The 13,824-nt window shown below is 38.5% G+C and overlaps 1 protein-coding gene across 4 annotated transcripts in view; it reads left to right on the top strand.

Annotated features, from left to right (window-relative positions):
* The window catches only part of GPM6A (glycoprotein M6A), a 238,465-nt gene that overhangs the window by 127,192 nt on the left and 97,449 nt on the right, over nt 1–13,824 (top strand). For 2 of the 4 annotated variants that reach the window (XM_060778691.2, XM_060778689.2), the window contains exon 2: nt 12,667–12,738. The exons of the other annotated variants lie outside the window; for them this stretch is intronic. In XM_060778691.2, the coding sequence (XP_060634674.1) occupies nt 12,667–12,738 (72 nt within the window). The remainder of the gene's footprint in view (nt 1–12,666; nt 12,739–13,824) is intronic. 4 annotated transcript variants of the gene reach the window in all.

Genomic DNA, 13,824 nt, shown 5'->3' with positions numbered 1-13,824 from the left:
AGAGGGACATTGACAAGCTGGAATGTGTCCAGAGCAGGGCAACTAAAATGATAAAAGGTCTGGAAACTAGGTCTGTGCACATATCCGTTTGAACTGAAACTGATTTGGAAAATTCAGTGATTCATTTGCGAAATCCCTGAAAGCAGGATCCGGGGTTGGGGGGGGGGGTGGAGGAGGCAGAAGGCCAGCCAAAACAAGTCAACAGTAGCTGAAGATGATGGGATTAACTGCACAGTACAACGTCTCTTCTTTCTTCCTCCGGCAATAGCATCCATTTCTTCTGGAAGACTTCCCTGGGCCTCTCCTCCAGAAAGGGTTCTGCTGGGAACTCGGTTTCCCAGCAGCACTTGTGTGGGGTGGGCATTGATAAGCCTCTGAGTTCCTCTTGAGGCATGATGGGAGTTGAAGTCTCTCTCTCTCTCTGTTTCTTAGCCAATAAAAGACCTGGTTGTATCCATGTGCAATAAAAGACCTGGTTGTATCCATGTATATTTGGGTTCCTTTCCCCTTCATTCTCCCCTCCTTTAGCTCACAATCCCCATTTTAAAAGATATGTCTCTCCTCTCTTATGTGTCTGATTTTTTTCTTATACACATATGCATGCAATCCCAGAGTAATGAAAGAATGCTTCCTCTTTCTGAAATATTGTTTGACTCTTATGCAGAGTTACAGAAACGTAATTAATAGACCACTCCAATGAAACTCATATCATTAATCAAACTTTCTTTAATCAGATTGTTGCCCTTTTAAATACAGAGTGATAAATGTTGGCGATCAGGGAAGCAGCGTAAGGGAACTATTTGCTTAGTGGGTAAAAAAGTTCACAAAAGGCCAAGGGAAAGTGCAGGATATTATAGAAAAGGCTTGGCTGGACAGAGACCTGGAGGTTAGTGAATTAGAAGCTATTAAAACTTCTCTGGGATCTGGTTGCAGAAGATTTGGGAGGTGGCTAGATGTCCGTGTGTAACATTGGAAATAGTTGGAGTTTTCTTGTTTCAAAGAAGCAAGAAGAATTAAGAAAAAATAATAAATGAGCCAGATATAGTTTGGTGTGTGTTTAGTGATATGGAGTGTAGTAAATATCTTGGAGATGATACCAAAGTCTAAATATGGAGTTCTTTTATGTTTCATATATACCTTATATATATTGCCTGAAGGAAATTTTAAGCAATATTTTAATAATGTTGGTATACGCTGAACCATCAGAATGCAAAGATGTCCCTATCTCAGCCACCATGTGGACAATTTTGAATTGGGATATCCCTCAGAAAAGGGATAAACAGCATTTACTTCCTTTTAGGTAAGGGTAACTGTATCTGTCCATGTTTTCCAAGTGGACTGGCAACTCTGCCAGTGCTTAACTAGCCGTGACAGAACTGTTGTTCAGCCTACTGGGAAAATCAAGGGTGCTCTACAATCTCTGTCCTTACAACTGCTGATCCACCTGCCATCCCTGAGGACCACATGACCTATATTCCTAGAAAAAAACTGCAAGCCATCTTTCATTTTCAAGGTTCCTTTTAAAGGCTAAATGTATAGAAATTAACAGTTAAATACATAATAAATAAAAGTAAAATTTGCAGGAACCACGTATGGTTTCCTCATAACTTGACATCTTGGTTTGCAGAGTTTTCTCAAACCATTATTTGATTATTTCGGTGTTTGGACAATTTTGGTTTGATCAAATTTGGATGCAGTTCATAAGCTATATGTATGAAACCAGTAGGGATTATGTGAGCGCAGGGTCCAGAAGACTGGGAATCAATTGTGAAATCCAACTCAGTCATTATGAAATGATCATACAATAATAGCAATTTCTCATGTATCTGAGATAAGGATAAAAGACATTTGTTTGTTTCTTTGTTTGTTTGTTTACAGTATTTATATAACACTTTTCTCAACTCTGGGGGGACTCAAAGTGGTTTACAAAAAATAATGGCAAAATTCAATGCCTTATATACACAAACCAAAACTCAAATCAGCAACATATAACTAGGCATATAATCAATAGGACAATTCACCATAAGATAAGATAAAACATTTAAAACATAAAATCACATTATCCAAGCATTAAATCACATTAAAAAGAGGACCTATGTCTCATAGAAATACAGTGGATTGTTAAAAATGTTTACTAATATACCTTCAAGTCACGCATAAATTTATGGTGTCCTCAAGAATTTTGTAGCGTTTTCTTATCCATTGAATATTCAGAGATTGTTTGTCATATTAATAAATATAGTAGGCCTTGGTATCCATTGGTGCTTGGTTCTAAGACCCCTCTTCACTCATGGAACCCAAAATCCATGGATGCTCAAGTCCCATTATATACAATGGCATAGGTGTTCTAAACATACAATGATAAAATCGACATTTATTTTTTAGACATTAAAAATATGTCCACACTGCAAATGTAGTTGGATGCAGAATCCAAAAATATGAATTAATTGTAATTATATTCTCATCATTTTGAAACAACCATTTGGAATTCTGCCACCTCATCCAATTTCTTTTCTTATATTCCTTCTTTGAGAATCAGAACTGAAAAGATTAGGTTCTTGAAGATTTGCAAAATTAATTTTATAGTGGGAAAAGGTCAACAGAGGACTACCATGCTGAGTCCAAAAAAAGGTGTCTAGTCTAGCATAATTTTCATACAGTGATCACCCACTTTCCTAAGGCTAGCCAACAAGCAGGACATGTGCAATGGCACCCTTTGGCTCCTTTGCCTCCCTCAAACCGATAATCATAAGTCTATTGATCCTGATACTGTCATCCTAAATCAGTGGTTCCCAACCTGTGGTCTGTGGACCACCAGTGGTCGCAAGAACTGCAATATTGTCCATGGTATCACTGTTACTACACCATTGCAACAAGAGCAACTGGTCTCGCAAAACCCTCTTATAGTGCTGAGGCTTATGAAATATGGTCCAAGTTGGCAAGTGATATTACAGTTTGTGGTGGCAAATATCACAGTTCCTCCCTTTTAACCCCCTTCCTTTTGTCTGAATGCCAGAATTTGCTAGTACCTTCACCTATGTTCCTAAATGAACAGCTGCGGAGTAGAAAGAAGACCCCATAATATATAGCTTTTTCCACCACTGCTATCACCTAAACAGGTGGCGCAGGTTGTATTTTTGCCTTGAAGACATACAGATTATTTCGTAAAGAAATACTTTTGGAATCTTAGGACCTCTTCACCTGATTTCTGTGGTGGCAGCAGTATTTTTTTTCTCTTCAGCCATGGAGCCCATGGCTCCCATCACACCTTGGAGTACTACTCCAGGGGTAGTTCTATGACTGATGGGCCACCAAAAAATGGTGGTGATGGACAACGGCAGGCTCCTTGTCTTTCCATAAGGCTCCCATAGCCCCTGGGCAGGTGTCGCCAAGATCACCAGGATTTATGGCAATACTCGGCCATTCCGGTGATGCTTGTTAATAAGTCATAGAATAACAACTAAAAATAGCCTGTTATACTCATTCAACAATCCTATATTATTTTCCATTGCCTAAAAATACATACTGAAATTACTTCCCATATGAAATGCTTGTCTTCATTTTGTTTTATATCTTGTTCAGCTTCTTTCACATCCTGAACAGAGAAATGAGGGTCTTATCTTAATTAATTCATCTCTTAGAGGGATGATATTCTAGACCTTATAAAGTATTTTTCCTACCTTGGCTTTAATCAAAGCAATTTAAAGTTCATTTTATCTCTATCAAGAAAAAATGGTAAGAAGGCATATTTCTACTTACTTCATTTTTTTCTATTTATAGTTTCTAAGAGTGGTAATTGGCTGATTTCTTGGTTCAGTGATCCTGTTTTCACTGAATGGAACAATTGGGAAAAACGGAAAAAGCATGTAAATGATGCCTTTTTGCCATTACACAATGACTAGGAAGACTGGATTGTGATTGTGACAAGTACAGATAAAATATTTTGTATAGAATGCGAAAATAATTTTTTAAAAAGTCATAGCAGGCCAAATTATTAGTTCATCTACATCAGTATTGTCTGCTCCAGTGGGCGGTAGGTGGAGTATTATTATATTGAATGGAAAACTATATGGTAATATTGTTGGGGATAGATTTGTACTGGGATCTGTAGTTCACACTCTTAAGCATTAAGTACCCCATAGCATCGCTGTATAGTATAATAAAAAAAGGGTAAAAGGCATATTTTCTGTATTGGTTGGGGCTAACCATATGGGGTTGTTTTTGTGTACAATTCTGTTGTCTGGGTGGAGACCACAAGAGGGCACAAGAGAGAGAAGGATAGTCCATTTTACAGGGGGAAGTGGGTTAAAGTAGTTAAACAATTTTCTCATTTTCCTATTATTCCCTCCACCCATGTCATGGTCATTAAAACAATTATTTATTTTTATTTATTTATTTCAGATATTTGTACCCCGCCCTTCTAACCCCCCCCCCCCCCCCCCAGGTGGAGGGCATGGACTCAGGGCAGCTTCTAGCCAGCAACAATTTGATGCCTCCAATGTATACATAATAAAATACATAATAAAATCCAATAGTTACATACATTTAAAAGATTTAAATCACATTAATTAATTCAAATCTGTTTCTGTTTCAATAACAGCCTGGTGGCCTTATCTGAGCCGAAACAACCATAGTTTATGATATGGGAAAGGGGAGGGGAATTAACCAGTGAAAATTGTTGTTCTCCTTCAACCCCCCCCCCCCCCCCCCCATAAAATGGACTATCCTTCTCTGTCTAGGCCCTTTTAGGAGTCTTCCCGGGTAATGGAACAGTACCTGTTTTTGATTATGTCACCATGTGTTAATATATGAATAAAGTACATTACTATATATGCTAATATGTTTTATTTATACAAGTGTGGGATTGGCTTTATGCCAAGAACAAGTTCATTGTTCATGATGATTCTTTTCAGCTGCATTATTTATAAAAGAACAATCCATCTGTCTGTGTTAACAATGGAAATGTGCAATTGAACATAGATGTTGTGGAGATCATTAAATGAAAGCCAAGAGTGTTTCAGCTTGGGGAAAAAAATGTCCCTATTTGCTTAGATGCAAAACACTCTTGAAAACAATTGTAATAATTATCTGTAGCAGTTTTTTATTTTCCTTCTAAGCAAATACTCTATGAACACTGCTGGACTAGCTTTGCCATTGTCTACGATTTCATTTCTGCAATGGCCCTATATGCGACGATGTTGTGCAAAACCGACACATTTGTCCTTTACTCTGAGATCTTATATGTGGGGAGGAAAAGCTGCGATGATTAAATATTTCCCATTTTCAAGAACATTTGGATTACAAAGCATTACCATTCCGCGGGCATGGCAACATTTGCGTTCAGGGATATATATATATATTTCTTGTTGCGAGCGACTAACAAAAGGGACCTTGAATGGAGATAATTCTTTGGCGTGGTTTTGAAAGAAGCTTTCTTTTTAAAGCAATGGATACATATGAAGGATTTGGAAGCATTACCGCTAACTCTATTTATAGTATTTTGCCCTGTGAAACTGCTTTAAGGTTTGGGTTCCAGACATTTTTATAGTCCAGTCTTTGGGATTTAATCTCAGTAATGTGTTACACTTACTATTGTCCCAGTGAATTTGTTGACAGACAGTAATTGGGTCACTGCATTGAAATACCAAGTGTAGGCTTAGACTTCTCTCTGCTAGTTGGCATGGCAACCATAGTGGTCGATTAAACATGCGCAGAGAGGCGTCAGCAGCCTGTGGTTCTCAAATGCTGCAAAAATACAGGGCCAGGAATGGTGGGGCGGGGGGGGGGGGGGCATTGCTTTAAAGAATATATTGGCAGAGGAGGGCTCCAATTGCATCTTTTCTTCTTCTTTTTTTTGTACCGAAAAGCAACGACACCTTTGCTTTGTAGATAAAACTCAAAAGAAAACCCAAACGAAAAAAATCCGCCCAGGGCTCTGTTATTCTTAAAACCCACCAAAAACAACCCCAAAACCCCTCAAGCTATGAATAATGAATTTTCCTAAGGGGAAAGGAAAGGAGAGAACCCCCCCCCCCACCCGCTTGAATTGAAATAATTTGATAGCGCCTGTCTTTGGAGGGAACCAAAACAAAAATCTGAATATTGTGTGTAATGCAGTTCAAAGACTACAAAATGAACAAAAGCCAATGCAACATTCGCCATAGAGATCATCGGCTCACTCACATGTATTTGGTATTCAGTAATTATAGATACATGAGCAGTACAGAGACGGAGGATCAAGTTGTATAATGAAGAGTCACAGTTCACTTCTTAGAGACGGCGGCTGTAATGCACAAGATTAAAGATCCAATTTTTATGTGTGGCAGCCACATTTTCAAGGTATCAGTGAAGTCTTTATAGAGTCAGCGAGACAGATATGGAGATTGCATTCTACGTGAATGAAGGTTATATCTTGTCTCTCCAACACCTCTAAGCATATGTGTGTTTGTGTGTGCGTGTAGAGAGGACTCCTTCAATTGTGAGACAGTACAATGGTATTAAACCAGTCATGATTATAATGTTTTTCTAATATTTTGAGGTAGTATTTTGAATGTTGGATTAGGATTTCAGAAGATCAGGATTGAAATTTCTAGTTGTCCATGAAGTGTAAGCCAAAGTGTATATTGGAAAAGCCTTTCTCGTTTAGCCTCAGAAGACAACAAAGGAAAACCTTCTTTGCACAAATCTTGTGAAGAAAGCCCTGTGATGAGTTTTCATAACTAGAATAATAATAATAATAATAATAACTAGAAAAATAACTAGAATAATAATAATAATAATAATAATAATAATAATAATAATAAAATCTAATGAAAGAAGGCTTGCTCTCCATGGACAGTTCCTGGGAAAAATTGAGAGCCAAACTGACAAAGAAAAAACATGGCTGTGGGTCACAAATGGAACTTTGAAAAGGGAGATGGAGGGCCTGATTCTGGCAGCCCAAGAACAAGCCATTAGAACCAATGCCATCAAAGCCAGAATTGAAAAGTCAACGACAGATCCTAAATGTAGACTCTGCAAGGAAAGAAGATGAAACAATAGATCACATCTTCAGTTGCTGCAAGAAGATCGCGCAGACAGACTACAAGCAGAGGCACAACACCATTGCTCAGATGATTCATTGGAACTTGTACCACAAATAATATCTGCCTGCGACAAAGAAATGGTGGGATAACAAGCCGGAAAAAGTTACAGAGAATGAACACGTCAAGCTACTCTGGAACTTCCGAATTCAGACTGACAGAGTTCTGGAGCACAATAGAGAAGAGAAACAACTGGAAAAGCTGAGATGATATGAGGATTTAAAGATCGAACTGCAAAGACTCTGGCACAAGTGAGTCAAGCTAGTCCCAGTAGTGATCAGCACACTGGGTGCAGTACCTAAAGACCTTGGCCTAAACTTAAACACAATTGGCACTGACAAAATTACCATCTGCCAGCTGCAGAAGGCAGATGGGATCTGCACGCATTATTTGCCGATACATCACACAGTTCTAGACACTTGGGAAGTGTCCAACATGTGATACAATGCAACAGCCAGCAGAGTGATCTTGTCTGCTGTGGACTCATCTTGTTGTGTTTCAAATAATAATAATAATAATAATCATCATCATCATCATCATCATCCACCTCTTCTTGTGGCTTGAGGTGGAATATAATATAGTTAAAACAGAGTGATAAATTACAACATTATAAAAATACATGTAAGAAGATACACACAGATAAAATGCAGATTAAAATTCACAAGTTAAAATGGTCTGGGCAGCTTGCCAGAACACATTGTGTCTTAAATTCTGGCAGCTGATGTAGCTGCTGGATTTTTTCTGGCAGGCAATTCCACAGTCTTGGGGCAGCCGATTAAAAAGTCATCTGGGGCCCTTCCAGACAGGCTTCAAAATGCAGGGCTCTGTTAGGCTTTTACCTGAGGCATCCAAATGATACCTCAGGAAAAACGGAATTAATTCAGGACAAAGCAGGTAAACTCCCTGCTTTATCTTCGGTTATTTAGAAACCCCATTAGATTCGGGCCTTCCTGAAAGGCACAGGTCTAATGATGTAGTGGGCCTGTGGGGACTCATCCCCTGGTAAGACTTCCCGGGGGTGAGTCCCCACGGCTATCTTGCACCTTTGGAGTTCTGGATCCCAAAGGTCCAAGATGGCACACACCCTTCCCACAAACCCCAAAAAGAATCCCTAAAAACTTTAAAAAACTTATTGGGTCACCATTACGGTGGTCCTGGAGTCCTCCTGGACTATAGAAATGATGCACCAGGAGACGAGGGGCAAGGAGCAATTTTTCCCCAATCTCCTGCATGTCATTTCTCCACATCAGGAGGACTCCAGGACCACCATAATAGTTTTTAAAATCTTTAGGGTATTTTTTTTGGGGGGGGGGGGAGGTAGCTGGGTGCACTCCTAGTAGTCACCAGGATGGCATCTAGACACTCAACTGGGAAAGTCAAGATTTTTGGAGGGTACATATGGATTTTAACCCATGCTGAAATGGGTTTTTAAAACCCACTTTGGTGCAGTTTAAATGATGCCTGGCAGCTCCCTGGGTGATGGTTGCCAGTCGGGTTCTGGTTGGCTTGAGTAGACACCCCCTGGGGGACCTCAGTGTCCTTGGTAGATTGTGCAAGAGAAGGCGATCCTATAGGTAATCTGGACCCAAACCATGTAGGCTTTTAAATTTCAAAACCAATACTTTGTACTTTGCCTGGAAATTAATTGGCGACCAGTAAAGTGACTTTAATATGGGTGTAATGAGTTCACTCTTAGATGTTCACATAACCAAGCTGGCTGCCATATTTTGAACTAATTGGAATTTTCAAGCCTGGTACAGAAGTATCCCAATGTAAAGCACATTGCAGAAGTCCAACCTTGAATATTGTGCAGGAGCACACAAGAACAGAATGATCCAGTGTTTCCCCCCTTGCCATGGGCATTATAAAAAGATGATCATTCACTTTTTTTTTTAAAAAAAGTAAATTTAGCATTTGTAGTAGTATATAGACAAATGCATTTTTATCTTTAACTGCCGTAATTATATGGTTATTGTTTAAATCTTTGCCCCTGTTTGTGTAATTGGACAACAATAACATATTTATTTATTTATTTTCAGTATTTATATTCTGCCCTTCTCACCCCAAAGGGGACTCAGGGTGGATCACAATGCACACATACATGGCAAACATTCAATGCCTTTTTTGACATACAAGACATACAGACAGCTAGAGGTCATTCAGCAGTTCTTCCACTTCGGATCTTGGAGGTTGCTTGATTTGGCCACAGGGGGAGCTGTCACTTCATCCACTATGATACTGAGCCTTTTTTATCATAATATTTCCTCCTTGCTCTCCGGCATTTTTTATGGTGTCATAAATTAACCTCCCCACTTTAAGCGGTCCCTAATTTCTCTACTCACAGCTCACAGATGTTTTTTGAACTGCTTAGGTGGACAGTAAGCTGGGCAATTTTTAACAGCTATTTTTTAAACGGCTATTAACAGTTGGGTGCTCAACCCTGATGGGCTTTGAACTTGCCACCTTTTGGTCAGCAGTGATTTATTGCAGCTGATTAACCAGCTGTGCTCCCAGCCCAAGTTGAATTGAAGTTGAATTGAAATGACTTGAAATCATTTGAAGAGCCCTTCCACCCAACCATATAACCCAGAATATCAAGGCAGATAATCCACAACATCTGTTTTGAACTGGGTTGTCTGACTCTTCACTGCCATATACTCCAGTGGATTTTATAAGTTGTGTGGAAGGGGCCTAAGTAATGAAGTACCGATCTGGTTAACAAGATGCTGCTCTTTCCAAAAGCAATGTTCCTTGTATTGCAAATCTTGAAACTTTTGGGAGCATTGGTTCCATTGGGCATGGCTGTGAAATCCCATCTGGAGAAGTTTATAAATCCAATTAGCTTACGCACAAATTAATTAAAGCATAACACAATGTGGTTGGTTCCTATGTCCGTTCAGCAATTAATAATGTAGCAGAATGAAAATTTAACATCTTGCTTTACTGGAGACACATAGTAGTCATTATATGACAGCACGTCTTAGAGTACAAAGGCAGAAGGCCACTATAGACCAAAAAGTAATACAGATATATACTCACAATAATGTATCTCATTTCTATGCTTATAATACTAAAACATTCAATGTACTGGCATCTACTACAAAGTATACGTCATGCAATTCTGTAAACTAAAAGGTTTCCTTATATGGGATAAACAACTAATTCTTACAGCAAAATGCACAGGTTTGTAAGTTCTTTTTGAAAACCAAAAGTTTATCAATAACAAATCAAAGTTTGTAAGTCTTTTTTGCAAGTCTCTTAATCCAGAGCTTCTTGATGTGGGTACACAGCTGATTCCTACAGCTAAATATACAAGTTTGTAAGTCCTTATTTTAGACCAAAGTTTGTCAACAACAGTCAGACTTTCTGAGATACAGTTGTAATATTCATAATTAAAGGAAAGAAGCTGGAAAACAGACTTTTACCCATACAATGACACACTTCAACCAGTTGATTAATCAACTACAGTCCTGGATTCACAACAGTCTTATCCCTTGATTCGGTATAGAACTTTCAGATATAGGTTGGAAAAATGTAGCAATGGACAATAAGGAGAAAGCCTATTATATATTATATATAGGTATATATATTTGGAGTCAATATGAAATAAACATGTCTTTAAAAATGAATGCATGTCCTTGTGGAGGGCATTTAGCACAATTTCAATTTTCACACACTCTCACGATGCCTATATGGATCATTCTATCTTTTGTTGTGTACTGTTGTTACTCAATGGGCTTCCATATTTGTTTGTGAGCAGCTGTGTTACATGTTGTCTCCCCTTTTTTTCTTCCACTTGTTTTGGACTGAAGGATTAGGATCTGTCAACACACAGGTTTTGTATTAGTAATACATGAGTCTGACTATTCAATTCACAATCAGTAAAGTGGTTTATTAAGTCAAGGTTGAGCTGATAACATTAGAGAAGAAGCTGGTGGGTTTTTTTTTGGGGGGGGGGGGTTGGATGTGTGAGCAGAGAACTATTCCTTGGAGAGATTTCCAGTGTTTGAAAAAGTTATTTTTTTAACTGCTTGAATCCTATTCAATGTAGTCATGTTGTTGTGGGATTGTGCAGGTTGTAATAAAAAAAAAGTAATGTTTCCAAGCTCTGGGGAAGGCACCGAATGAACAAAATGTTCATATGTTTATTGGAGTTGCTGAAAATGGGAGAAGCCTCTGAATCAGACACTGTGCATTATAAATTAGTCTTACATAACCTCTTTCCCAGGGATGTTTTCATCCATGCAATGAGAATAATAGTTTTAGCGTTTTTACATCTGAAACGTTCATAATGCTTGCAGTTGTAGAGGCAAAATTAATGCATAACTGTGCTGCATGTGAAAGCAAAAAACAGACAAAAAGGATTCTAGAATCTCTGGCAAAGAGAAGGAAGGCTGTGTTCCTATTATTTGCTTCACATTGCATAGAATGAACTCCTCCCAAATCAGAGACAGGTCTGCCCAATTGGGATGGATTTTCCCCTTTCCACTATGGATCCCACCCAACCCAACTGTTGATCCCACTCTATTTCACATTCCTCAAAAGGCCTCCAAATCTCCAGAGATTCTCCTCAGGGACTGATTAAACATCACGAGTGGGAGAGGGAGAAGAACTTTCTATTAAATTTCTTCCACTGATTCATATTAGAAGGGAAACCATTGCCTTTTCCTTGGTTTTCCCCAACATTTCTGATCTATCTGATTTTAAATTAGCAAACTGAAACAAATCAGGTTTAAGGATAGGGAATGTGCTGGAATGCAGCTCCCATAAGCTCTAAGCAAAGACCACACCATGTAAGACTGGACAGGAATTTTAGTTGAACAACATCTCTAAGGTTATTACATTTCTTGCTCTTGTTTGTCTGATTCGGTGAGTTTGCCTTTGATTTTTTAATAAGACTTATTTGAATTACAATGTTTGGATTAGCTGCATTTTACAGCCTCTTAACTCATTCTAGAATTTCATCTCTTTGTCTCAAAGTTAAAAAGGTTTTCCCACAGGTGCACTTTAATCAGGATGTATAGGATGTGTAAGCTCACAATAGAGATTATTTGCAATTTTGGGGGGTAAGCCAAAGCAGTAAGGAGAAGTATACACACACACACATGCACACACATGTGAAGTTGATACTAAATTTACTAGTTTATGAAGGTAGATGTAATGAATTAATCTGGCTCAGCTCCATAATCCATTATCCAGAACCCCCAATTTGATTATTTTGATCACAATAGTACATTCAGATAAAATAGGAATAGAGTTGGCACAACACAAGGAAACTGATTATGAAGAGTCTTGAAGTGAGTTTCTGCACCCAATCCAGTGGTTGGAAACTATTGCTTAGCAGTTCTTGAGTTACTTGGCATTTTTATGGCTGATTTTTCATTTGTTTGTTGGCATTTTTATGGCTGATTTTTCATTTGTTTTCCATAATGTATTTTGCATTCAGTTCTTAAGAGAAGACTATTCTACATAGTCAGGAATTTGTTCCATATTAAGGTTATGCATTTCCCATGTTTATTTAATTTGAATGCATAAGACATATACTTAATTTTCTTTCTGCCTACTTGGTGTTTACACCTTTCAGATATGGGCAGTAGGACAGGGAGAGAGGAAGAAATCTGCTTGGTTAACATGCATCTCACTTGCCACCGTTTAGGTAAGCTGTACATTTGATATTTTAGTTTTTCATTTTAAATAAATCATCCACTTCATAAGGATTTCATTACACTTTTTTCTTGGACAGCACCAAAGAATGTGGATTGAATTTAGGATGGTGTGCAAACAGTCAACGATTTATCAGATACCAATTATCAACTTCTGCTTCACTGAATATCTTCGTGGTTTATAATTATTGGGTAATGAACATTGGTTTAATAATGGAGTCATTTGTTGAGACTGGGGAAATCCAGATTCTAGGCTCCATTGAGTTATGAAATTCACTGGGAGACTCTTTCTCTATCAGCTTGCTCTGTGTTACTGAACAATTGTTAGCTGGAGTTGGGAATAGATTCATGTATGCTGTCTTTAGCAGGTAAATGACATAAATGCTATAAATTAATGCCAAGTAGCCCACAGCATGTGTATAATAGACATCGTAAAGGTCCTCTTGTATGCTCCTGAAAGCCTACTTGGCTTTCCATAATTTTCTGGCATATTTCTTCACATACCTACTGAAAAAACAGCATGCAAGGATGAGTTGCAGCCCAGCAAACCCTTGCTTGTGAGTGTAGTTGATTGTGTCTTGTTGTAAACATTGTGAAAGCCAATGGATGCTACCTTGACCATTCCCATATTTTCTAGTTCTTGTAAATTTGGTTTAAATAGGTAGCATTGCTTATATAGCATCAAACATCAGCTTGTTGAGTGAGGTCTGATTTTTTGAGAAAATAACACTACACGACAACACTCTCTTACTACAATGACTATGAGCATTAGACAGACTGACAGCTCCACCACATCCATCATCAAGGTTGTTCTCAATTTCTACCACCATTTATCATGGTGGATCTGAACTTTCTTCCTTGGTGGCTATTTTCTGTTCATATCATATAAACCTTGTAGCACCTTGCATTCAGAAGTCATTTCCAGTCTTTCAACTAAATCTGAGGCTTGTTACTCTGCTCAGTAAGATTAGTAAGCTTAATAAAGAAGGGCTACATCAGGGGTCCTCAAACTAAGGCCCGGGGCCCGGATACGGCCCTCCAAGGTCATTTACCCTGCCCTCGCCCGGGGTCAACCTAAG

The sequence above is a fragment of the Anolis sagrei genome, chromosome 5 (assembly GCF_037176765.1).
Source record: "Anolis sagrei isolate rAnoSag1 chromosome 5, rAnoSag1.mat, whole genome shotgun sequence".
In the NCBI taxonomy this organism is placed as follows: Eukaryota; Metazoa; Chordata; class Lepidosauria; order Squamata; family Dactyloidae; genus Anolis; species Anolis sagrei.
The sequence above is the reverse complement of the archived record's forward strand: the minus strand, read 5'-3'. Positions and strand labels throughout refer to the sequence as shown.